General features: G+C 35.0%; 1 protein-coding gene across 1 annotated transcript; it reads left to right on the top strand.

Annotated features, from left to right (window-relative positions):
- The first annotated feature begins 4943 nt into the window (after positions 1 to 4943).
- Positions 4944 to 25612, top strand: slc39a13 (solute carrier family 39 member 13). Its single transcript, NM_001005306.3, has 10 exons — positions 4944 to 5098; positions 6908 to 7261; positions 10982 to 11089; positions 11533 to 11666; positions 18231 to 18359; positions 18847 to 18936; positions 22097 to 22147; positions 22338 to 22470; positions 23812 to 23911; positions 25273 to 25612. The coding sequence occupies exons 2-10, from the start codon at positions 6913 to 6915 to the stop codon at positions 25346 to 25348; spliced, it is 1170 nt and encodes a 389-aa protein (NP_001005306.3). The 5' UTR covers positions 4944 to 5098; positions 6908 to 6912; the 3' UTR covers positions 25349 to 25612.
- The last annotated feature ends 379 nt before the right edge of the window (positions 25613 to 25991 follow it).

A 25991-nucleotide genomic window follows, 5' to 3' on the forward strand; every position in this document is an offset into this window, starting at 1 on the left:
TTAAATATGGGTTTGTATATAGTTATTTTGATCCCAAAAAAGTAACATGCTTTTTGACATCTGTCTTTCGGATGAGACGTTAAACCGAGGTCCTGACTCTCTGTGGTCATTAAAAATCCCATGGCACTTCTCGTGAAAGAGCAGGGGTGTAACCCTTGTGTCCAGGCCAAAGTCCCTCTATCAGCCCTTATGATCATGGCCTCCCAATCATCCCCATCCACCGAATTGGCTCTATCACTGTCTCTCCACTCCACCAATAGCTGGTGTGTGGTGAGCGCACTGGCACCGTTGTCCTGTGGCAGCTGTCGCATCATCCAAGTGGATGCTGCACACTGGTGGTGGTGTGGAGAGACCCCCCTTATGATTGTGAAGCGCTTTGGGTGTATGGCCATACACAATAAATGTGCTATATAAATACACATTACATTACATTACTTTACATTTTTGGGTAAATGCCTGCTTTTATTATTAACTGTTCTGTTTTTTTTTTTTTCAGCAATTATTATTAATTTCCTTTCATCTTTTTTTAGCTTAGTCCCTTATAATATGTTATATTATTATTATTATTATATGAACTGTCAACTATTCTGGCATATGTTTTATGTAGTGTATGCCCTTTTAGCCTCAACCCAGTACTGGGAAACACCCATACACTCTCACATTCACACACACTCATACACTATGGTCAATTTACACTATGGTCAATTTATTTCAGAGTTGCCTAACTCAGCCCTGCAGAGTTTGGTTCCAGCCCTGCTGTAACACCTGTAGGTATCAAACAGGCATAAAGCACTCAATTAGTTTGATCAGATGTGTTTAATTAGGGTTGGAACTAAACTGTGCAGAGCATTGGCCCTCCAGAAACTGAGTTTGACACCCGTGTTTTAGTTCATCCAATTCACCTATACTGCATGTTTTTAGAATGTTGTCCTATTACGTGTGGCAGAAAAATTGGTTCTTTATCATTTAATTTTGCATGTTTTTTTGTGTTTTTTTAAAGCAAATGAGATCTCAAATAAAAGTGTGAAGTCAGTATGCATATACTTCCTAGTGTAGGTCCTCTGAGGCTTCAAGACTAGCCCTGCTAAGAATGCTAGTCCTGCTAGAATGAGGACTGTAATGTTTCCACTACTGCATGCATGATGAAGAGACAACATTAAAATGACAATTTGTAGAATCTCAAAATTCCATTACCAGTGAGGCTGCATTTGGGCTGCTATGTGACGAATCTCTGTGTCAAAGTGATGTCTCCATTTGAAGGATCCAAGATAGTTATTAATTGTTTCTTGTCCTTTATTCAGCCTGATCAGTTGTGCAACCACAAGTGGTGTTCACCTACACAGAATTGACAGAAAGTGAGTTAATACAAAGATTTTTATTAAATCTATAAATTTCTTGTCTCATTCTAGCTTTTAATGCTGAGCAGGACTTTGAATCTTAGGACTGGACTAGAAAAAAAAACACGTATGGTGTAGTTCTAGTACATATATTTCAGCTGCATCTCAAATCATAAAATTCCCTACTATATAATTGGTGAAGGGGTGACATGGAGGCTCAGTGGTTAGCACTCACAGCCAGACGGTTGATTTTTTTGAGTCCTGACTGTGCAAGTTGCAGTTTCTGTGTGGAGTTTGCATGTTCTCCCCGTGTTTGCGTGGGTTTCCTCTGGATGCTCCAGTTTCCCCCACAGTCCAAAGACATGCGAGTAGGCTATAGGGGAATTGAATAAACTAAACTGGTCGTAGTGTATTAGTGTGAGTTTGAGAATATATGGGTAATTCCCAGTGCTGGGTTGCAGCTGGAAGGGCATCTGCTGCGTAAAATATATGCTGGATAAGTTGGGGGTGATTCTGCTGTGGCGACCCCAGATTAATAAAGGGACTAAACCAAAAAGAAAACCAGTGAATGAATAATTAGTGAAAAACAGTGTCAAAATGATCTTAATTTATATTTAAAAAGTTTTAGGATGATGAATACTATACCCAGGTTACATTCATACCACAGTCATATTATTTTTTCTTTTAGTGGTTGCGAAGTAATTGTTTGTTTGAAATAAGTACTTACTCAAGGAAATACGAGATTTGGTTTTTAGAAAATAAACATCAATCAAATGCGCCATCTTGTGGACAAGAGTGATTTTTAACCAAAAAATTGAATTATATCACCATTTGATTGCCCTGGTATTAGAAAAGATGTGAGATGTTTGAATTAAAGTGTACTTCAAAATGTCTTCTACAAAAGAAACTAATTTGGTATGGCAGGGGAGCCTAAACTAGCCCACAAAGTGTAGATGGGTGATCCTATTTGTTGTTTCAAAAAGTTAAGGAAAGGAACTTTTTTAAACAGCAATTCTCTTCAGGATCTTATTGAAAAAAATATTTAATTATAATAATTCAGTGCTTGTCAGACACAAATTATTTAATTTACTTACTTTTAGGGGAAAACTTATTTATTTATAGTATTGTTTGTCAACTCTCAAATTATTATTGTGCAGAAATAACATTAAGTCATAGCAAGATAAATCCCTTGGTGTTCGATTAGATCAGGGGTGTTCAAATTTGTTTGTATGAACAGCCAAAAAACCAAACGTCATTAAGAGCCGTGGGCCGAAGATAAATATACCAAACCATTTTTGACTATTTAAAGTTGCCATGGCTCATTTCCTTATTTATTTTAAAATATTTAAAAATAAATTGAAACCATCACTTTAAATTATATTAACTAATGCATTATAACTTTTTAGTTACAACTTAATGCAATAAAAACATAAACATTCACATTTATAACACAGGGGAGTTCAGTGCCGAATACACTATAGCAGAACCTGCCTTTGCCTTGATTTGCTCCCCCAACCCTCTACATTCTCTTCTATCTGTCGGGTTAGAGTATGTACATTATAATGTAAATTACAGCATTTAAATTAAAACATTTAATTTGAGTTAGCCGGTTTTTGTATTAACAATAAATTAAAACAAATAAAAGGTCACATTAAATTTGAATTGAGTCTCTAAACCATCCCCATCATTCTCATTCTCATTCTCTTCTCAAATGGGATGGTGGGCCAAATCAAAGGTTATCATGGGCCAACTTTTGTCAGTGCACCCTAGTTTGGGCATCTATGTATTAGATAAACAGTCCTCATATTTCAACACTTAAAACTAAGATGACATTTCGCCTGTGATTACAGACACACAAAGAGAAACACAAACTGAATCTCACACATTCACGATTGTCAATTCTGTTACATTGTCAACACTGTTGCCCATTTCATAAATGCAACAGAATTTACAGTATAAACAGTAAACAGTTTACAGTATTGACAGTAACAGGAATGACAATTTTAGAACTTTTTATCCAAAAAGAAGTCCACTAGTTAGCATAAATGCTCACATGCTACTAATGAAATCAGGATTAAAATATCTTTGAATTCTCCAATGTGGGATCAATGAAATTCTATTTTCCTTTTAAAATTGTAAAGGTGACAGTATTGACAGTGTACAAAATAACTTTTTTTTTTTTTTAAATAAAGCACTTTCTCAGAGAGAGCACACACACCTTTCAGTGCTTCACCATGTATCTTAACTTGTGAGGGAAAGTGACATCATTATCTGTTTTTATGGTTGTGGTCGGAGATAATACCACCAATTAAGAGGCAATTGGTATATGGTTACAGAATAGATGCAACATTTATGAATCCATATTTGTATCAGATAAAGCTTATTTTTAAACAGTTTAATCTGGTCAAATTATAAAAATGACCATTTATAGAGCTATAATTATATTAGAATAAATATCGCCAAAAAAAAAAAACTAAATTAAAATATATTGGTTGCACATTGTTACATGTTGGAAAAACACTGACAAATTTGCACATCAAGAAATCATGATGTGTAGTCATGTGAGACACTTTTACAGACAATGCAGTATTGTTATTGCATGTAAAATCTTGTGATTTATACAAATAAGTGAGGTGTTTTATAAATACTAACAAATATAACCTTTTTAATTAAAAGAAAAAAGATGGCTTTGGACACCAAATGTACCTGCTATAATCACACATGCTGTAATAATGCAACTAATGTTATAGACCTAATCAATGCTGCTACTAACCTAGTATCAATATTTTCCAAAAAAGTATCGATATTTTCATTATATTAATAATTTATTCTGAACTTTTAGCATTGTATGCAGGATGATCATCAGCCAGTAACACATGTAGTTTCCCCAAAGCGGCTGCACAAGCTCTGATGACGACACAACACTGCTCTTTTATTGACCACTCTGACCTCAGGATCGCAAATTAAAGTTTTTATGATCTCTTTTAACTTCAAGTTGTTCCTACCTTCATATTTCTGCTTTTAAGAAGTAGATCATTCCAAGCAGGAAAATGATGATGGCATTCTTTAAAATGTCTTATTTTTCGTTTGTGCCTTACAGGTTAAAATATGGGCTGTTGATTATATTTTGAAAAGCAATTGACTTCTGTAATGTAAGAAAGCTGATGGCGTTTGGCAGCCATTATTATTGTTAATACTAAAAATAACTTTCATTATTTCATACTTTCATTTGCTTATTTTCTTTCATTATTTCAGTTGTTATTATTATAATTACCTTAATGACTTTGGCAGCTCTTGAAACGAAGTTTTAATCACAGTTTTAGAAATCTGGAGAGACTTCTTGAATTGTGAGATTGGCGTGATCAAATTTGGCAATGCACTCTCTTAAAGTTGACAAATTAAAAAAGCATTAGGGCTAGTTTTACGGTTTACTTTCGAAAATCGATAATATATTTAGGAGACAGACCGACAGAGACATTTTGTAATGGGTTTTTAACTTTTTGTCGTTAATACGGGTTCAGCTATCATCCTCTTCTAGCACGTTCTCCACTTGCTTGGCGCTGACTCTCCTCCTCCTCCGGTCGCGCGCGCTCAGTTCGCTCTGGAAAAGCACTTCCGGTCGGTGAGACGTGGCTGACTGGAAAATCTTCGAGGAGTGAAATCAGCCTGTGCTGCAGACAGAGCTCCAGCTCAACAGCAGCAGTAGCAGCGCCTGGATGGCAGGGTCTAGCCGGAGAGAAAACTGCAGGAATTACAGCAGGGTAAGACAAACACATGAGATTATACAGCTTTGTACATCTACTTGGCGGTGATTGTTTGTCAAGGGACGCAACTTTGTATTGAGCTAGTTTGTGCGCGTGTTGTTTTTATCGGAATCACTATTATTGCTGGAACTTTGTGTTTTGTGAAAATTTGCTGGATATCCAATCCTTGCACTGTACATAACATAAAATACTAACGTTATCGTTTGTGAATTCGGGCCTCCTGTCCGTCTTGATTTAGTTAAACGAATCGAAACCCTGAGGCGAAGCGAAACGAAGTGTTTTAAAGCCCAGCGGGCTGGAATTTGTCGGGAATCTCGACGCTCCCTCAACTCTCCTACGTGCACGTCCACCGCAGCAACGTGCAGCTGCTCCTCTCTAATGTTACTGATTGTGCAGCATTTTAGTCCAGACATAACGGGCACTATTACTGGAAATCAGTACGGTTGAACTAAACCGTATTGTTTGTATGTATGTTTTTTTTTACATGATTGTTACACGTGCAGCAAGTGCAGATTAAATAGCCATTGTACAAACATCAGAAGAGGACTGAACTAACTTCTTGGTTACTGGATGATTTATCTTTTAAAAATGGTTAGGTCTGCCTCTAATGCATTGCCTTCTATCATGCTTTACTATCATTTCCATGTTCATTATTAACCCATGGTTTAGGTCTAATGTAGGGTGAATTACTATACCTAAAAGGTGTTTTTTTTTTGTACTAGGTTGTGGGACTCACGTGGTCTGTTTTATCTACTTTTTTGTGTTGTTTGTGGGTTGAGGTGGAAGCACTTAGTCACCATATCTAAACCTGTCAATTTGTAGGCCAAGCCAGGGCTATTTTGTCATGAGATCTCTGCAAAAAGCTCTGTAAAAAAAATTAGGTGCCTTTGATTGAAGATGGTTTTTAGGTTCGCTCCACATAATTTTTCTGTATTTTTAGATATTTTTGTTTGTGAGTGTTAATAAAGGGATAGTTCTGAAATCCCTCAGGTTTATTCAGTCAAGTAATTACTCCATCAACTTTTATCAATTTATGTCTTCTGTTGAACACAAGTTCTTCTGAAGAATGTTGTGAAAACAGCCATATGTCCATTCTAACATAAAATGAATCTTTTCAAAGTTTGCAACAAAGAAAAAAATCTAAATATGAATTAGATACATCTCCATAAAGTTGTTGGAGTGGTTGACTGTAGTATTGGTTTCCTAGTGACTAACAATAAACAAGGCAAGCATAATGGAGGTAGCCAATTAGTCACATGGCTGCAATGTTCTCTTTTTTTTTTTTTTTTTTTTTTTGGGAAAATAAATTTACTTCTGTAATGGCAAAGCTGAAATCTGGCAGCCATTACTCCAACTGTCAGTGTCACAAGACATTTATAATAATAAATATAAACTATTAATATTTTAATACTAAAAATAGCAGCTTTAATTCGCTTTGTATAAATTGTTAAACTAATTTATTTAATAAAATATTGTTTTTGAATAGAGCACCCTTTTATTAGAAATGTATTTTTTATTGCAATAGTCTTTTATTGATTAATAAAAAAATAAAATAAAACACTTCGACACAGAACAGTATACAGGATAAAACATCTGTTTCTGCTTTAGTTAAAATTGTTACATTTTATATCAAGGTTCTCAAACACCAAATCTGGTGCTTGTGAAGTTTGATATCACTGATATTCCAGACTTCACGTTACATAGTTTTTATTTCACCAGGAACTAACATAAACTGAACCTAACTAAAGCTCAGCTAATCTTTCCACCTCATGAAATTTAGTTTTAAGGCTTATTTCTGCTCTACAGCATCCATGTATCTTCCAAGTGCTTTGCGGAGGTCTGGGCTGATGAGCGCAGGACCAGAGAGGCCCGTTTGGGCATTTGCTGTGCTGCTGCTTGGCGCTGCCCTGCTGGCATCATCCTTTGGAGGGAAGATGATGATTCAGACAGCTGTGGCCCAGGCAAAGACTGCACCTGCAGGACCTGGACCATGGAGCATCAAGGACCTTGTAGACCTCCAATACCTGGATGAGCTCATGTCCATTGACAACCTAGATGTTTGGTTCTGCTCCCTTGTGGGATCAATTGCCATTGGACTCAGTGGCATTTTTCCACTTTTAGTCATACCCATTGAAGCTGGGACCGCCTTGAAAACTGAGGGTAAGTCACATTGTTTGTTTTCAAAGCCTGTGTTTGTATCCAGCTCTTTATACCTGCTAATTTAAGATCAGGTTACAATAGTAACCAGGTCAGGTAGAAGTAGCATTGTGTTACAGTCAGAGCTGGTGCAGATAGTGCTCTAATGGGCATTCTTTTATTTTTTTATTTTTACTGTATTATTTATTATTTTGTCTTTTATTAACTTTTCTGATCCTGTTTAGGTCAATTTATGAGGAAAAGTAAATAATGAGGTGACTGTTGAGAGGCTATGGTCATGCATGAGGCCTAGAATGACAAACGGACATGTGTTTGTTATTAATACAAGCAATAGAGAACAAGCTTGTAGATTATTGTGGGGTTTCACACAGTCTGGTTACTGTAAGGCATGGCGAATGAGATGCTTCCTCATTTTTCCTCAAGCTTCTCTTTCTCTATGGGAATTTTCTTTTCGTTGCTTTTGATTTGTTCCGAAATCTTTTGTGTGTTTTACCACATTAAAATGATCCCTAAGCCACAGTAAAATGCCTCTAATAAGGCATTTAAAAGTATTTATTTGTTATTTTATAATAACTTGCAACACTTAATATATAAATATATTCTAAATAATAAATGTACTACATTTTCCACTATGCATTAGCAGCATCCATAGGAAAAGGCCGTTCAGCACCAGAGCCTCATAAAATGTATTAAAATGTATTAAATCAGCGCAGAAAGTCTAAAATTCCTAGAACTTACTAATGCATTCACCTAAAAATATTTGCCTTGATTTTTTTTTCTTTTCAAATATTTTGACATCCTTAAGTCTAGATTCTTGAATACTTGCGATACAAAATGAAATTAAGTCTTGTTTACCAAGAAGCTGAGGTCAGTTCATGCTTAAAACAAGAACAACTATGATATGAAATACTTGTTCTTTTGAGTTAATTGACTATTAGTTGATTTTTTTTTTTGACCACATTGGCAGGATTACAGAAATGCTATGCAGCTAACAATGTTAAACCTAAGCTAGTATTTCGTTTATAGTTTACTCCATGACTAGCTGTAAGGACCTAAAATACAGGTCACTTTGCTCTGCAGAAAAAGTCTTAGTTGTGTTGGTGCTGTACAGTTAATTACAATGCTAGATTAACTTACAGTTTTGTTTTTGATAGGAGAAAAATGCTACATTTTTGTTGACTGCACTTTCCTCTTCGATATGCAATAAAACTTGTTTGACCAGAATGATGAATAAACATACACATTTTATAACCACTGTATTCATCATATTATATAATCTTGCAGAAGATCCAAGAATCACTGAGGAAAAAATGCAAGCATGCTTGACCTATGAAAGAATCTGTTGAGCAATCACATCTTCAGCTACACCTGTCATGACTTGTCCAAATAATTCTTGATGTATTGGACTTTCATGAGGATCCAGCAGAACCATAATAGGAAACCCCGAAAAAGTGTGCAGGAACATTTATTTATGGTTGACCGATCGCTCTCTAAAGACTTTTGCAGAGGCAGTGCTGCTCAGTGAAAGCTTTGTCTGTGATGATATCAGTCATGCAGAAATAGTCTGGCTGTAGATCTCAGTCAGGAAGTAGACGGGCTTAAGGGAAGGTCCGTTCTGACCCACACCAGTGGGCAGGAGACTAGAGGGTTATATGGAATTATAAGCAATTTAGGTGTGTCCTCCACCACAGACTCTCCACATGACTTTCAAAGCTTGTGAATAATGGTGTTAGATATTTTAAGCTTGTTCTATTGCTGCAAACTCTTAGTGGCTGAGAAACTAGCATAATAGAGCTGTGCAGCTTTAAAACTTAAGCTGAATGAAACTCAAAATGATCATTAAAGATATGTGCGACTGTTGTTGTGCAACTTTTTCTCCAGCTGCTTTATGTGAAAGAGCTATGCAACTTCTTGAAGCAATACTTAACTCTCCTAGAATTAAACAGTTGAGTTTTACTATTTTTTTTAATCCATTGAGCTGATCTTTGGGTTTGACTGGAGCTGTTTTAGCTTAATATCATCAGATTAGACAATTAGCATCTCACTCAAACATGATTAAAGAGCACCTATGATCCAAAATCAACTTTTGCAAGCTGTTTGGACAGAACTGTGTGTAGGTATTGTGTATCCACTGATGGAAACACACTCCAAGTCTCTTTAAAAAAAAAAATAAATAAATAAATTTAATGATGTTAAAATAGGATCCAAATCCCAATCCCCACTGCAACGTGAAGTAAGAGTGTGGTTTTCCCCACCTGCTGAATTTATTGACAGGTGCCATGTCTTTAAGTGACATGTATACACACGTCCACAGAACATTTCTTGCAGAAAAAAGGGTGTTTTAAAACACTTGTTACAACTTTGATGAACTGCTCCTTAATAATTCATTTAATTAGTTAAAAATGTTTTTAAAACTGCATGTTGTAATAAATTAAAGTCTTAACCACTAGAATTACCACGGCCACATGGTGTCCGTAAATGCGCATATGTGTTAAGCCTGGTTTGTACTTCTGCATCAAGTGATCAGCATGACCCCTGCCACATGCAGTGCGCGTAGCCGAGCATTTATATTTCTGTGCGCTGTTTCTGTTGCTCTGCAATAACACTTCCGAAACTCTAGCTGGCAGTAGGTGTTTGTTCCTCTGTGTCGAGTTTCTTCTCTGGTGCTTTGTTTTTTTTGAACGGTAGTTTAACGTACAAGTAGCTCAAACTTGCTCATTTTGAGGCTGGAATCGACGAACATGCCACAACTTTAATCATAAGGTAAACGCAAAACAACACTTCACTGGCTCTCACCCCCACCCACACTTGTCAGTGCTACCAAGCCAACCAATCACAGAGCTTGCGCTATGCTTTGTTGAGACATGTAGTTACATTTTTTTTTTTTGAATAGTGCATGTCAGTGATGCCTTTACGCATAAACTGCGCCGTAGCATATGCGTGCGCTTGACAAAGAAGTATAAATCTGCCTTTAGTGTGTGTGCACTGCAAACGGCATTTATGTAAGACTCCTCATTTCAGAAAGGCTTGAATAGACTGCACCACAAATACATTAAATAAACTTGCATGGTATTTTTGACTAGTGACCTTATTTCGGAAGTAGACACTCGCGTCAGATGGTGGGCGGGGAGAAGCAGCTCATTTGTATTTAAAGCTACAGGCTACAAAAACAGCTGCATTGTCCTCAGACACCGAAATGGGAAAATTCTGCAATACATAATATAATTCTATACATACCAAACTCTTATTTTACGTCTTGTAAAAGGAGTAAAATAGGTGCCCTTTTAAAGTGTTTTGATAAGTTCCCTATTTAATGCTTAAATTTTTTTGTAGTCACATCGTGTACTAAGACCAATAAGTTGCTATTTTTTAAGCTGACATGGCTAGAAACTATACTCATTTTCATGCACTCCATGTGCACACAGGGTGTTACTATGGTTATTGATGAAATTTAGCTGATTTTCAGGTCATACATAATATTTTTGCTTCTGTATTTTTGAGCAAGTTGCTTATAGTCTAATCCGATTGAATGATCTATGCTAAGCTAAAAGTGCTCCCACCAGACCCAGAGATTGGCTAAATTGATCCAAAAAAAGGTGAAACTCAACTGTTTTTTGTTTTAAGGAGTTGTAAAGCAAGCCTCAAATTCAGCAAGATGTTTGAAGTGTTTCAAATTCTGCTCATGTTTATGTCTTTGCACTGATGTTCTTGCACTGTTTGCAGCTGGGTGTCAGAAGCTGAAGAAGCTGCTGAGTTTTGCCATTGGTGGCCTTCTAGGAGACGTGTTTCTTCACCTCCTTCCGGAGGCCTGGGCTTACACTTCCAGTCCTGGTGAGAATTCTCACGTTATATTTAAATAACGTTGGCATGCATTATTCATCACCTGCATGCTCCTTTTCATTCTCAGTATTAGCTGTGTTTCTGTCTTCTTTTGGTTTGTTTTTTGTATTATCCTTTCTGTGACCCCAGTAGTTGTAAAGATGTCATAAAACAGATCACTAATAGAAAAAACAAAAGCTTGTTCATGTGAGGATTTCTTTGTTTGCTTCAGTTTGTTTTGTTATGATTAGAATTGTATCTTAAATTGAACAATTTTCAAGCCAACATTTCAGATTTTGGTTTAGATTTTACTTCTAATATTTCTTAATATTTTGACTAGATTAACATCAACTGTTTTAGTCAACAGTAACACTTCTAGTCAGTGACTAGTTGTTTATTTATTCATATTCTAAGCAAAATGCTGTATTCTCTTCTTGTTTGCTTATGCTGGGCAGGTGGCTCCCACAGACATTATTGTACGCAAGGTTTGTGGGTGATAGGAGGTCTGATGTCTTTTCTGACCTTGGAGAAGATGTTTCCTGATGAAGTCGGTGATCCAGAAACCAAAACCTCCTTCCAAAGAACTACAGTAAGCTACATACCTTTTTTTGCAATTGCCCATTTCCTTGTGTTTAACCGTTCATCTACTTAACCTATAAGTCTATTCCATGATTTAAATATTGGCTTAATTTCTTTGATATTTTCCAACACTTTCCACAAAAGTAGATCATTACATTTCTGAACCTCATAGGGGAGCCAAAGATCAATGTTTATGATATGAGTTATGATTCTGCAGACTTGGTAGGTAGGTAGGTAGGTTACTTTATTTATACCCGAAGGTAGATTTGGTTTGCAGTCAAGAGTCCTCATCTCACAACAGTGCCACAAAAAGTAACAGCAACAAATGCACATTAAGACATAAAAACGTAAACATAAAGAATAAATAAATAATCGCTTTGTGTCCACCCCCTCCCCCAAGTAAATGTTTAAAATGATCTAAAATATACAAGTCACCGAAACATCTCTGCTTTAGTCTATGCCTTATTTAAATGTCTAATGGCTGCTGGTATAAAACTATTTTTGTATCATTTCGTTCTACAGCTTAATACTAGAAACCTGCGACCGGAAGGAAGAAGCTGAAACTCTGAGTGTAGGGGATGAGCAGTGTCACTTAAAATTGAATTTGTGATTCTCTTTAGCTGCCTAGTGTACACAGCCTCTAGATTGGCTAGTGACACCCCGGTCAGCTTACTGGACCACTTAACTATTTGATTTTGTAAGTTTTTATTCTTGACAGAAAGATTCCTAAACCATGACACCAAAGCAAAGGATAAAACAGATTCAAGAAAAGCATGATAAAGTAGTCATCATGTGTTTATCAATATGGAAATAATTTAACTTTTCTCAAGCAAAATAGTCGCTGGTGCCCCTTTTTACACACTGCTGCACAATTCTCATCAAAGGAAAGTTTAGAGTCAATAATTGTGCCAAGGTATTTTTCTGGTTGCACACTTTCCACAGTCGGATTTTTAATGAAAGTGCACCCCTGTGTGTGAGCAGCCTTCCTAAAATCAATGATCATATCTTTTGTCTTTAAAGCATTTAACTGAAGATATGACTCCTCACACCATCTGACAAAGTCAGTGAGTACTGGACCATGACCTGTTTCATTATCATGGAGTTGACTGACAATGACAGTGTCATCTGCATACTTGATAATCGTTCTATTTTCCCACCTGCTCTGGCACATGTTTGTGTAAAGGATGTATAACAAAGGTGAAAGAACACATCCTTGTGAGGACCTGGTTGAGGAGCAAACTTTATCAGATAGACATCCATTCACTCTAACAATTTGTGTTCGATTAGTTAAAAAATTAAGGATCCAGCCCACCAAGTTATTACAAAGGTCAAACTGTTCCAGCAATCTCTTAATTAAAATGTGAGGTTGAATGGTGTTAAAAGCAGAAGAAACAAACAGAAGTCTGGCATGGGAACCATTTTTTTCCCCAACTTGGATATTTATTAACAATTGTCCCTATTTAAATATGATTTAAATTTGTCTATAAAAGATATTTCTGTATTTCTCAGGCAATGATCATGCTCTCAATCTTCTTGTTAATTTTTTTGTTACATTCTTTTCATACACAAATAAGTTCCATAAAGTCAATACCTGGATTTAATACTTGCTGAAATTTTAATCAATAATCTCTTAAGCTTATTAATAATAAGAATAATACGTTTCTTAAAGTTTTTTTGATTTTATTTTCTTTATGATTGAGGCTATGTAAAATTTTAGTTGTTTTGTTTTTTTTCTTCTTCTTTTTTTTGTTATTGTATGTTTTCTTCAATGCAGTGTTTGGTATTATTCTTGTATCAATAATATATATATTAAAAAAGATTCATTAACACACCAAAGGACACCATGCATTCAGCAGCATATCATTTGAAGACATTTGTTGTTTCTAAGTAGTTTTTTTTATTGGTTTTTTCTTTTTTCCCTTTTTCTCTTCTTTTTACCCAGAATAACAAAAACATTAAAATTTACTTAAAATTGAGAAAATGACTTTAAAATTTAATTATAATTAAATTGTTAGAAATAAGTGAAGTTTACTAAAGTGCAAGTAAAAGACTTGCACGATTTCAACTTTTGCAGTGAAGTGAGTTTGATGGTTGCTTCTCTGGCAAATCAGCCGCTTGTATGTTTTTACATTTTGACATGATCCATCACATGTATAATGATCAAAAAAAGATTTTTAATATTATATTGGATATCTTTAACTCTTATGTGGTACAGATAGAATTCAGTGTTGGTGTATATTAAATCAAGTGAGTTTTACAAAAGAATTTAATTTTGTGAAATTCTCTCAATTTATTTAATTTTTGTTTGATGAATTATTCTATTCAATCATTACATAGACTTCAGTGTTTTGTAATTATTACATTTTGACTGTTTCTGAATGGGAATTATTCACAATTATTAGTAGTGTGTTAGATAGTAACTGTCTGATCTGTTTTTCACAATGACTGACAAAATGCCAGTTAGTAAATGCAAAGTTAACTACTTTTTAGTCTGTCTAGTGCTTGCTAGGGAAACGGGTGTGATTAAGGACCAGGGTGGAGATGTATTTAAAAGTAGTTTAAAGGATAGTCAACAACAGTGTAATTACAGAGGTTAATTGTAAATCCAGTATTGGTCCCTTGTTAATTGTGGGAATTATGTTCGAAAAAGATTTTGCAATAAGTAAAATCTGCGAAGTAGTCTGCTTTATCTTTTACAATTACTATACATGTTTTAGAGCTGTAAAACCCCTCACTACATTCTTTATACACTTTTTTTCCTCTGATAGACATTAACATTTTTACATCTCTCTTGTTCAAACATCACGTAACTTCTACCTTCCTTTAGCATGTCCAGAATCCAACTTTTTGTTCGATGGTTAGCATCTTCCTCTGCCTTTGATGGTGCATAATCTTTCATCGACATTATAGGATTTGTTGAGGCACTAAAGAAATTGAATGACAATGGTCTACAGCCCATCAAGACGTTGTAAATGATTATTATGAAGTGGGTCCGAATTTCTTCTGCTCCCTAATATTTGGATGTTGAAAGCAAATAAGTAGCAACAATACCAATGAATGTTTAGGTTTGCTCATTAGCCTTAAAGTCCATAGATTTCACCATAATTTCATACAGCAGTGTGAACACTCTAACAAGCAGATGCTATGAGAACAGCTTTCCTGTTTACTTGCATTTGACATAAGCTTATTAAATTGTTTTCTTCAGAGCTCTTATGGTTTCACAGAGCATTGACCTAACTTTTTTGTGGACATAATGCCCTAAAGTGATGTAAATATTTGTAAGCGTAGTGGTTTGGTCTTTGATGTTGTGTTTCTGGGGAAAGCTCAGTGGGCTTTGAATGTTTGGCCAAACCTGAGGGGGCTATCACAATCACACGAATCAGGTTTTGTTTAAAACTGGCAATCTGTTTGAATAGATTTGCAAGCTTTTTTTCCTTTTTTCCTTTTTTTTAATTTTTTTATGCTAAAAGTTAACATTAAAACATGCTTTGTGCTAATTTCAGTTGTGAGCACAGTTTTGCTAAATCATAGAACTTAGCTGCTGTTTATGAATTGGTTAAACTGTTTATTTATGTGTATTCTGCCCTACAAAGGCAAATACAGTAATTACATTTGGTCAAAATTGAGTAGGCCTAAACTGAACTTTGTGACCTCTGTTCTTTGTCTTGTGACAGTCTCCTGGCTCAATTCTGTTGCATTGTTTCGAAACGAGAGCTAAAAGTCCAGTACAAAGTACAACCTGGTGTAAAACCTTTTTTGTTTTTAGGGGAGTAAACTGAATTGACTATAGTAACTAATCTGCTGCAAGAACAATAATGCTTATTACATGTGAGCTTGCAGAAATGTACATTAATTTACACTATATTTCTGACAAAAAGACACATACTCTGTTTTTGTTAGATTATTGTATATTACCTTGCAACAATGGTGAATCGGTGGCATTCTGGTGTAAACACTGTGGTTCAGAAGCAAAAACCACCACATCACCACAGGCCAGCAGGTGGAGGGGAGGATCAGTTCAACTTGTGTTCTTACCAGACATGTGTGCCAAGTGTGAAAGTCTTTAATTTCAGTTTCTTATTGCTCATTCATTTAAGATTTTTACCAGTTTTAATAATTCTTGCTTAATCTTGTTGATTTTAAAGATTAAGATGTTTGGGTGAGCACACACAGTGAGGGAAGAGTCCTGACTGAATAATTGATGCAAGAGGGATGTTGCAGAGTCACGAATCATAAATCACTGTCAAAACATAACAATTCCTGTCCCATTCAAATACCCCAAGGCACCATTCCTGGTATTCCAGAAGAACCCCCCAATCCCCTTTATTTTGGGCTAGTTTCAGCGTATTGCATCAGTTTCAGTTAAACGCACACACACACACACATATACAGTATGTATAAACACACACATGCCTTGTTTCACTTTCTAGGCTTAAGCCTGAGGGATATGAAGCTTAAGGTCTTCGTACGTTTTCTCTTAGATGCTTCCTCAGCAGGACCAAATGCATTTTGTCTATTTTGCCAGAGTAGACATGACAGTGCATGCTTTGTGTCAACAACCCATAAACACCCACTGACAAATAAACATCGTTCTTAAGGTGTCCATTTTTTTCAACTTCTGTGTTTTGTTTTATTTTTTTCTTATTCTCTGCTAGATTCTTTTATGTGAATTTTTTTTTTTTTTTTGTCGGTACAGAATAGGCTGTGCCACTGAAGCTCTTCTTGCATGGATCATCTGTCACTTTTTTTTGGTGTCTTGGAATGTGGTGTTTTCATCCTGCCTCTTCCTGTCCTTCTAATTCTATATTTTTAATTTGACTTTTATGACTCGAGAGTCTGTTTGTGAGTCTTTTGCTTTGCTTACGGTAGACCTGGGAGTTTGATTGATAGCCTGTGCTCTGTTTAGGTAGCTATAAATAGTGTGTAGCAGGAAGCAGCTGCCACCAGCATTCCATCAGCAGACAAACGGGCCACAGAAGTCAACCACGCTGCACACAAACCACAGCTCACAGGCCTTACAGACCATAGGCTAGAGCCGCGAGGAGGTGTCTGCTTTTCTTATTACTGGAGAGAATGTGTCCTTTTTCATGCTCTGCTGTGTCCAGTCTAAAAAAAAAAACATGGAAAGGATTTGAGTTCAAAAGCACAAATATATTCCGTTTCAATGACATGAATTGCTTAGATTTTTTTGGCTAATGGAGGGATGGAGCTCAGTTGAGTGTTATTGGTCTGGCTTTCGTTTTGCTAGAATTTTTTTTTTTTTTTCTGGATATTTACAGCTTAATATCTCTGCACAGTGTCTGTGATGTGTTTTAAAACCAAAGACAGATATTTACACATTTTTGAAAATTTTGTTTTTATAGCTATGCATTGATGATGATGAAGCAGACAAATGAGCAGCACCACAATGCTTTTCTTTAACATTTGTGTTGTACAGGGGGGCCAAAGAGCAAACTTGATTGAGGGCTGTGGGATAAAAAATATATATATATTACTAATATATATATATATATATATATATATATATATATATATATATGCACATACACACACCATATTAAATTTGCCATGGGTAATTTCCTTATTCTGCAATATTTAAAAATAACTAGAAAATGCTGCTTTAAATCATATTAACTAATACAGTGTCATTTGTAACATTTAATAATGAATTTTTAACAGTAAAACATAATCCCATTTATAACTGCTCCTGCGTTTACCTTGATTTGCTCTCAGAAATCTTAAATTTTAAAGTCTGATTCACTAACAACATTTAATTGGATCATTTAATTTCAGTTTGTACTAGCTCAGCAATAAAACAAAGAAACAAAAGGTTACGTTAAATTCAAATTGACAAACTCTGTCAAAGGATTCGCACCAACCCTGTCCGTCATTCTCCCTCTCTTTTCAGATGGAAGGGTGGGCCAAATCAAAGAATACTAAAGGCCAACTTTGGCCTGCAAGCCCTACTTTGGGCATCTCTGGTGTAGTGTGTTAAATTTGAAATGGAATATTTTGTTTTGTTTAGTTTGTATTTTATTCTCTCTCTCTCTCTCTCTCTCTCTCTCTCTCTCTCTCTCTCTCTCTCTCTATATATATATATATATATATATATATATATATATATATATATATATATATGTATATGTGTATATATATATGTATGTATATGTGTGTGTATATATATATATATAAATATAAAAGTGCACAGTGCTATTTGAAGTTGTTTTTTTTTCTTTTAATCAAAATGCTCTAAATTTCAATGTCATTACTAGAGTTTTAAGTGTCACATGATCCATGAGAAATCCTTCTAATATGATTTCTTAAGGATGTTCTAATTTCTTAACAATAATTTATTATAGTTTTGGAGATTGTAATGAATATTAATTAGGAAAAGTTTTAAATTTTAATGACAATTTTGGCTATTGTGTGTGATTTAATAAAGTATTAGGTTACTTTTGGGGATTTCCAGGTTAATCAGAATATCACTGATTTGTTTGCTTTTGTATGAGGTAAAATGGATTCTATTTTGTTAGATTGGCTTATTGTGATGTTTTCTCTCTCTTTTTCATACTAGTCCTCTTCATCTGATCTGAGCAGCCAGTTCTCTGTGTCCCCGCAAACGAATGGCATCTGCTCAAACAACAACTCCGACTCCAAGCCAAAGACTGACATCAGCCCTTACACACCGCCAGAGAAAATAAAGGTAACACACAAACGCATAAATCATGCTTTATTAATCCATTGGAGACAAGTACATTCAAATCTGACACCGTTTCCTTGATTAAAACCTAATTTTTTATTAAAGGTGTTTTAAAAATACTGTTGATTCTATATTGATTCTCAACAGCAGTGAATGTATCATTCTCCATATTACATAGTCCAACTACTAGAAATTTGAATATGAAGTATATAGCTGGCTTTGGGCTTGATTGTTTTGACTAAGTTTGATATGCAGGTTTGCTTAATTTATTTTCATTAGTTTATTTCTTTAGTTCTTTTTTTTTTATCAATCGCTTTACTAAATAAGCACTCAATGAAACGAGAGCTTGTGGATAATCAATTTGAGATATCGGAGTCAATACCTAGCACTATTTTCTTTGTAGTTTTGTATGCATCATTTGTGAGCAGCGTGATATCATTGCCTGGTCTCTTACATAAAGTGTATATACAGCATTTCTTTATTTTTTCAGACCAGCGGTTATCTAAACCTTCTTGCTAACTGCATTGATAACTTCACTCATGGGCTAGCAGTGGCAGGAAGCTTCTTAGTAAGTCGAAAGGTAAGAGCCAACAGAAAATCTATATGATAATGACTGTAGATGTAAGGCTTGTTCATGTTTTGGCTTAAATGGAACAATTCTGTAAACTGCTGGATGTCTCATGATGACTCATATTGATGCTATATAAAGAGTCAGTTTATAAATAAAGTATGATTTGGCCCCTTTTAATCCCTGTAGGTACATTTAAAAAAAGGTTACACATACAAAAACAGGTTTTTTTGCACTTTGATGGATATAGAACTCCTAATAGCATCAGACCTGGTGTCAGTTACCTTCATTTTATTCATTTTAGCTTTTATAGTTTGTTTACATAATCTTTAATATGCTTTCGTACATTTAAAAAAAAAACAATCTTATGAAAACAGGAAAAAATTGTTTATTTATTACACATGCTGAATTTCAAGGATTTTATTAATGGTACATTCACACTCACTGGCAACTTTATTAGGTACACCTTCCTAGTACAGAACTGGACCACCTTTTGCTTTCAGGATTGCCTTAATCCTTCGTGGTTTAGATACGAGAAATATTTCTCAGAGATTATGGTCCATATTGACATGAAAGCATCACGCAGTTGCTGCAGATTTGTTGGCTGCACATCGATGATGTGATTCTTCCGTTCCACCTCAGCCCCCAAAGGTGACCCATGCTTTCATGTTGTTGACGCCAACGCCAATTTCTGACCCTATGATCTGAATGTCGCAGCAGAAATCAGACCAGGCAACGTTTTTTGTTGAACATGTGCGAATTGCAGCCTCAGTTTCCTGTTCTTAGCTGACAGGAGTGGCACTCGGTGTGGTCTTCAGCTGCTGTAGCCCATCTGCCTTAAGGTTCGACATGTTGTGCCTTCAGAGATGTTCTTCTGTACATCTTGGTTATAATGTGTGGTTATTTGAGTTACTGTTGCCTTTCTATCAGTTCGAATCAATCTGGCCAGTTCGAACCAGTCTGGCCATTCTCCTCTTACCTCTGGCATCAACAAGGCATTTGCGCCTGCAGAACTGCCACTCACTGAATATTTTCTGTTTTTCTGACCATCCTCTGTAAACCCTAGAGATGGTTGTGTGAAAATCCTAGTAGATCAGCAGTTTCTGAAATACTCAGTCCAGCCCGTGTGGCACCAACAACCATGCCACATTCAAAGTAACTTAAATCACCTTTCTTACCCATTCTGGTGCTTTGTTTGAACTGCAGTAGATCATCTTGACCATGTCTACATGCCTAAATGCATTTAGTTGCTGCCTTGTGATTGGCTGATTAGAAATTTGCGTTAACGAGCAGATGGACAGGTGTACCTAATAAAGTGGCCAATGAGTATGTCCTTGAAGGTCTAGAGAGAATTTTTTTTTTTGGTGTTACATTAATTTATGAAAAGGTGAAATATTGAAAGTTTTCATAATGTACCTTTTTCCCAAAATTTGCCATAATATCTCTTTAGAAATAGAAGGAAAAAGATACAAATGTTCACAAGAATGTACAAAAGTTAAGTGTTTAAATATTACACTAAAATTCCTCATTGTTTTTTTGATCTGTGTAGGTCTTACGAACAGTGAGATTTAGATGTTTATGTGATGTGTGTAGTATTTATAGCGCAGCAGTATTTATATGGCTTTGAGTTGAGGTCCAGGTGGAGAAGCATAAGGCTCTCAGCATGCGTGGGGAGGGAGTTTCAGAGGAAATGGACTTTGTGCAACAGAAACCACTATACTTGCACATAAAAACACACTTTTACACATTTGCTCACTGGCCTGGACATACTTATTTGGCAGCAGAAATACAAGGGAGAGTATTGATGGAGAACTGTGCCATTTTACTGTTTTCGCTTGCCTCCCCCATAGCTTCTGCTGATAATCAGTTAAACATATGTGGTTAAACAAAACATTATTTGGTTTTGGAAACATAACATGACTTCGGTGCATGGTTGGATAAAAAGAGCACTAAAATTGAGTGTAATAATCTCCATATGGAAATGGTTTTAATTGATAAACCCAAACAGACCTGTTGTGAACTCTGAGGAGAGATGAATGGAGACTACATACTTTTTTAAAACCCATCTGTTCAGTTAGTTATCAACTTGTTTCTTGAAACTATAATGGTTAGTGTAATTTGTGCACTATATTACTAATGCTGTACAGAAAATTACACCAGCAGGCCATAAACATCTTGAATCCTTTTAAACGGGTCTGAATTTTCCATTGTCCATGTAAAGTTAAACTCCTCAATCCATTTTGATAAAAAATAAAAAGTTTAACAAACTATTATGTTGCTATTTATAACTCCATTAATCCAATATGGTTTAATTATTTTTATTTCAATGACATGCAAGTTTTCCATATATTTATGGGTTATATAGTGTGAACATGGACAGATGTGCAAACAATTGCATTTCTTAGTTTTTTAAAACCCCTGTTAAAGAAAAGTGTATGTTTAACTAGTGTTTGCTTGTTTTGACACTATTTGAAATATCAAAGAAATAAATGAGTGAGGCTGCATCCAGAACCACATACTTCTATACTATACAGTATGCTAAAATCAGTATGCGAGCTGAGTAGTATGTCTGAATTCATAGAATTCAAAAATCTGTATGCGAGAAATACCCGGATGACCTACTACCTCCAGTGAGATTCTAATGTGCGCATCCCATACACATTGCGTTATCCCGTGATGCCTTGCGGTAGAATTCCGTAGAAGAATCACATTCATACTGTATAGAACCTACTTTTCTAATGCCAAGTAATGCATTTACATTAAAATGCAGTACCTACTGAGTAGTAGGCGGTTTTAAATGCAGCCTTAGTTTTTTTTTTTTTTTTTTTTTTTTTTTTTTTTTTTTTTTGATGGGGAAATAAATATATTTTTCGCTGACCTAACTGGGTCATTAGAAAAAAAAATCTTAGTGTTTAGTCTTTTATAAGCAAGACATTTTTATTACAGTCTTAAATTTGATTTGGTCAAACCTGCTAAAACAGTGTATGAACTTTGCTTTAAATCAAAGTTTGTAATGTGTTGATTCACTTTCTAGTAGATTAGTTTAGTTTATCCTTTAAAATGGTGAGCAAGATACTTTAAAATCCCTATGGGTTTTTTTGTGTGTATTTAATCTGAGAAATTCACCTTTTATTTTTTTCTTTCTTTTTTCTTTTTTAACTTGTTTCAACAGGTTGGCTTCTTAACAACGTTTGCCATTCTGCTTCATGAGATTCCTCATGAGGTATGTATCTCAATATCTTAAGTCAGGTAATTATTGCTAGATTGTGTGTATATAATGCATTTCTTTTGGATCAGTAATAATTTGTTAGTATTGTTTTGAATGACTGCACATGAAATGTTTTTTATAAAACTTTGTTGTACGCAGTGTTTACCAGGTTCTGATACTGTGTGCTCATTTGTGTTTCTGTAAGGTGGGAGATTTTGCCATTTTGCTGCGAGCAGGCTTTGACCGGTGGAAAGCTGCCCGTATGCAGCTCTCCACAGCATTAGGGGGAGTCCTGGGGGCCTGCTTTGCTCTTTGCTCTCAATCACAGCATGGGGCAGGTGAGACGCCACAATCATCAGACTATTTTCATCTGTCAGATATACACTACTGGTCAAAAACTTGGGGCTAATAATTTAACTTGTATATTTTAATTTTGCTTTTAATCAACAAGGATGAATTAAATTGACCAAAAGTGACTTTGGAATTTTGCCATTCATTACCATTAGCCATTTCTGTTATATAAAGATGCAGTTGTTTAAAGCATTCCTGAGTAAACTATTATAACTTCCTAGAAAACTGGTGTAAATGTTCTTTCAAAAACTAGCTGTAAAGGGAAAACCACTCTCGTCTCTTTTTTTGCCTGCAGAACAAGTAAAACAATACAATAATAAATAGTAAAATATTATAATAATAATAAATTGTAAATAATATAATAGTAATTAATTTTGTCTAAGAGTAGTAGAAATTGTGATATGAAGTTTTATCTTTCATTTGAAATTGCATACTTGCAGTAAGGGTTCATCTAAAACTGAATTGTCAATGATTGTCATCATTTATTCAACTTCCACTTGTTCCAAACATGTTTGAGTTTTATTCCTTATCCTAAATACAGATGTTTTGAAATGTTGGAAACTGGTAGCCATTGACATCCATAGTTTTTTATATATATATATATATATATATATATATATATATATATATATATATATATATATATATATATATATATATATATATATCAAAATCTTTTGTTCCATAGTTTTGGAACCACCAGAGAGTAAATAGAGAGAACATTTTTGATTTTGGGTAAGCTGTCCCTTTTGATATTGGACAACTTTTGAGATTGTTCTAGGATGTCATTTAAACAAAGTGATTTTGATGACAGACTTTGGCTCCGGCATCTCAGAACAGCTAAAACAACATTTTTGATCATGTAAATAAAGCTTGCATGGTTAGTTCACTTGTTTGATCACATATTTATGTAATTAAGGAATTTATGTATGGGTACGTTTAACCTGTAATTTATTTATTTTTATTCAATAAAATCTTATTTGCATTTTAAAACTGTAAGCAATTAGTGCAGCATTAATATTTCTATCCAATGGATTTTTGATTTTTAATTTTTTTTTCTATCAAAAATCACAAATTTCCCATATTACGAGTAAATTATGCTTAATTATGTTGAGAAAAAAATTTTCTAAAATGAATAATGTTTTACAATATCACTGTATTTTTGTTACTAATAAATGAAGGATTGGTATGTATAACAGACTTCAAACCTTAAAAATATGACCAGCCCCAGATTTTTGAACATTTTTTCAGGGTCAGCGTGTTCTACTTATATAAGCCTTTTGTAAAATACATACTTCAGTGTTTGTTTCGCTCGTGTGTCTTCACAGAGAACGCCACTACCTGGATCCTGCCCTTCACCTCAGGTGGCTTTCTCTACATTGCCTTGGTCAATGTGGTTCCTGATCTTCTAGAGGAGACCAACCCAAGGTAAAAAAGTTTGCTGGATGCAAAAAAATGTACTGACTTTCAAGTCAATCAAACACAAGCTTGAGTTTCTTTCTTCTGTTGAACACAAAAGAATATATTTCGTAGGAGGTTAGAGACTAGGGGTCCATTCTTCATGCGTGGATTACTCCATTAGCTGGATTTGGTTATTGATGATTTGACATGATCCAGGATCGTTTAGTTCTTCAAAACTCATTTGAGAGCTGTTGTCATAGCAACAGGTCTGGTGGCTCAAACCTGCTCAGGATTAGATTGGGTCATTTCAAGCAAAGGTAATAATGAAAGTGTACCAAAGTCTGAAATTTTCTTACAGTAGTAGTTATACACTTGGGAATTTGTTTTTAAAAAATTATAAATTAAAACTTAAGCAATCTGCTCCCCAAAATTAAATGAAAAAAAAAAAAAACTGTCACAGTCATAGTGGTTCTCCCCAAGGGGTTCAAAGAGAACATTTATTTATATGGACTTTTTGGATGCAAACACATACTATTTAATTTGTGTATAATAATATACATGCACATAACATTTGGATGCTATTTATGCAGTCATGTAGCATGTTTTGACAGCTAATATGACAGTGATTTGATGCTTCGCAAAAGTGTCAGACACCTTTACCAATATCAAAATACTTTTTTGATGCAAAATTAATTTAAACAGCCTGTTATTCCTTAAACCGATCAAGAAACTTGAATAGGTCTTGGCTACTATAATAAAGAAAATCCACACTAAATGTAAAAGTAAAGTGTAAAGTCTGCAGCCCATAACAAAGTTCTTGCACATCATATTTAACAAACCGTTCACTACGTAATTTGTCATTTTGCTCACATGGATAATTGAATATTAATCAGATGATGTCATTATGCTGCTTTGCCATCAACCAATTGTTTCATTGCTGATCATGATTTCAAGTATTGATAGATTGAGGATTGATCGATCTGTCCTTCACAACACATGCAGCGGTCTCAGATCAGTTAATCTAGACTTTTTAATCTGATTCGTGAACTTGTTTGAAAAACCAAATTAGCCAGAGATCAGTTATCAAGATTAAAAGATCCAGCATCTGTCAAATCATCTTGGATCATTTAAGCGAGGTATGAAGAACGGACCTCAGTAGTCATTGACATCTATAGTAGGTAGAACCTACCACATTCCAGCATTCTCAAAAAATATTATCCTTTGTGTTCAACAGAAGAAAGAAACTAAGTAAATATTAACAGCATTTTTATTTTTGGGTGAACTAACCCCTTTAAACTTGCATAAAAAAGCAGTACTTTTACAATACAATGCAATTGTTCACATGTTAAATCGACTGACTGCCCATGACGGTTTGCCTGCTCCCACAGGAACTCTCTTCTGCAGGTTCTGCTGTTGTTTTCTGGGATAGGCGTCATGGCTCTGCTCTCAATCGCCATGGACTAGACACAGGCAAGGTCTGCTTTTATCAGGGGACATTTATAGTGCAACCTTGCATTCCTGAGGACTTTTGGATTATTCACTCCACAGTTTGAGCTTTAATAATTTAGACATTTTTGTCACCCTCCCAAAGACCAAGTGAGGAAATGCTAATGAAAGAATTGGCCTTGACAGTTTGGTGCTTGAATCTGCCAGTATATGATTTTAAGCCTTATATTTCACACTCCAGATTAAATTTGAACTGAAAACAAAAAAACAGATTTGTACAAATGGTGCTCAGAAATGACTGTGGATTTTTTTTATTATTGTTAATATTTCATCCTATTTTCTTCTGGTTCATATTCCTGCTGTTGAAATTGATACTTTTGACACAATGTTACATTACCAAAGGCTACTTTAGTGTAATTTGCACATGCTAGTTTTACTTCATTCCTAATTAACAGACAATATACATAATTGTGTTTCTGATGGTCATCAAGATAGTGTTTTATAAAGCTAATTCTACTTCGCTGTTACAAATCACTCTGTGGAAAGTTACACAAGTTTATTTCACACTTCATTTGCTCAAGACAGCCACACTTTGCACGGCTACACATTCCTTGCTGTTTTTGTCAAACACGTCAAATCATTTACAGGCTTTTTTTGTAGT

This window comes from Danio rerio, chromosome 7, assembly GCF_049306965.1.
Source record: "Danio rerio strain Tuebingen ecotype United States chromosome 7, GRCz12tu, whole genome shotgun sequence".
NCBI lineage: Eukaryota > Metazoa > Chordata > Actinopteri > Cypriniformes > Danionidae > Danio > Danio rerio.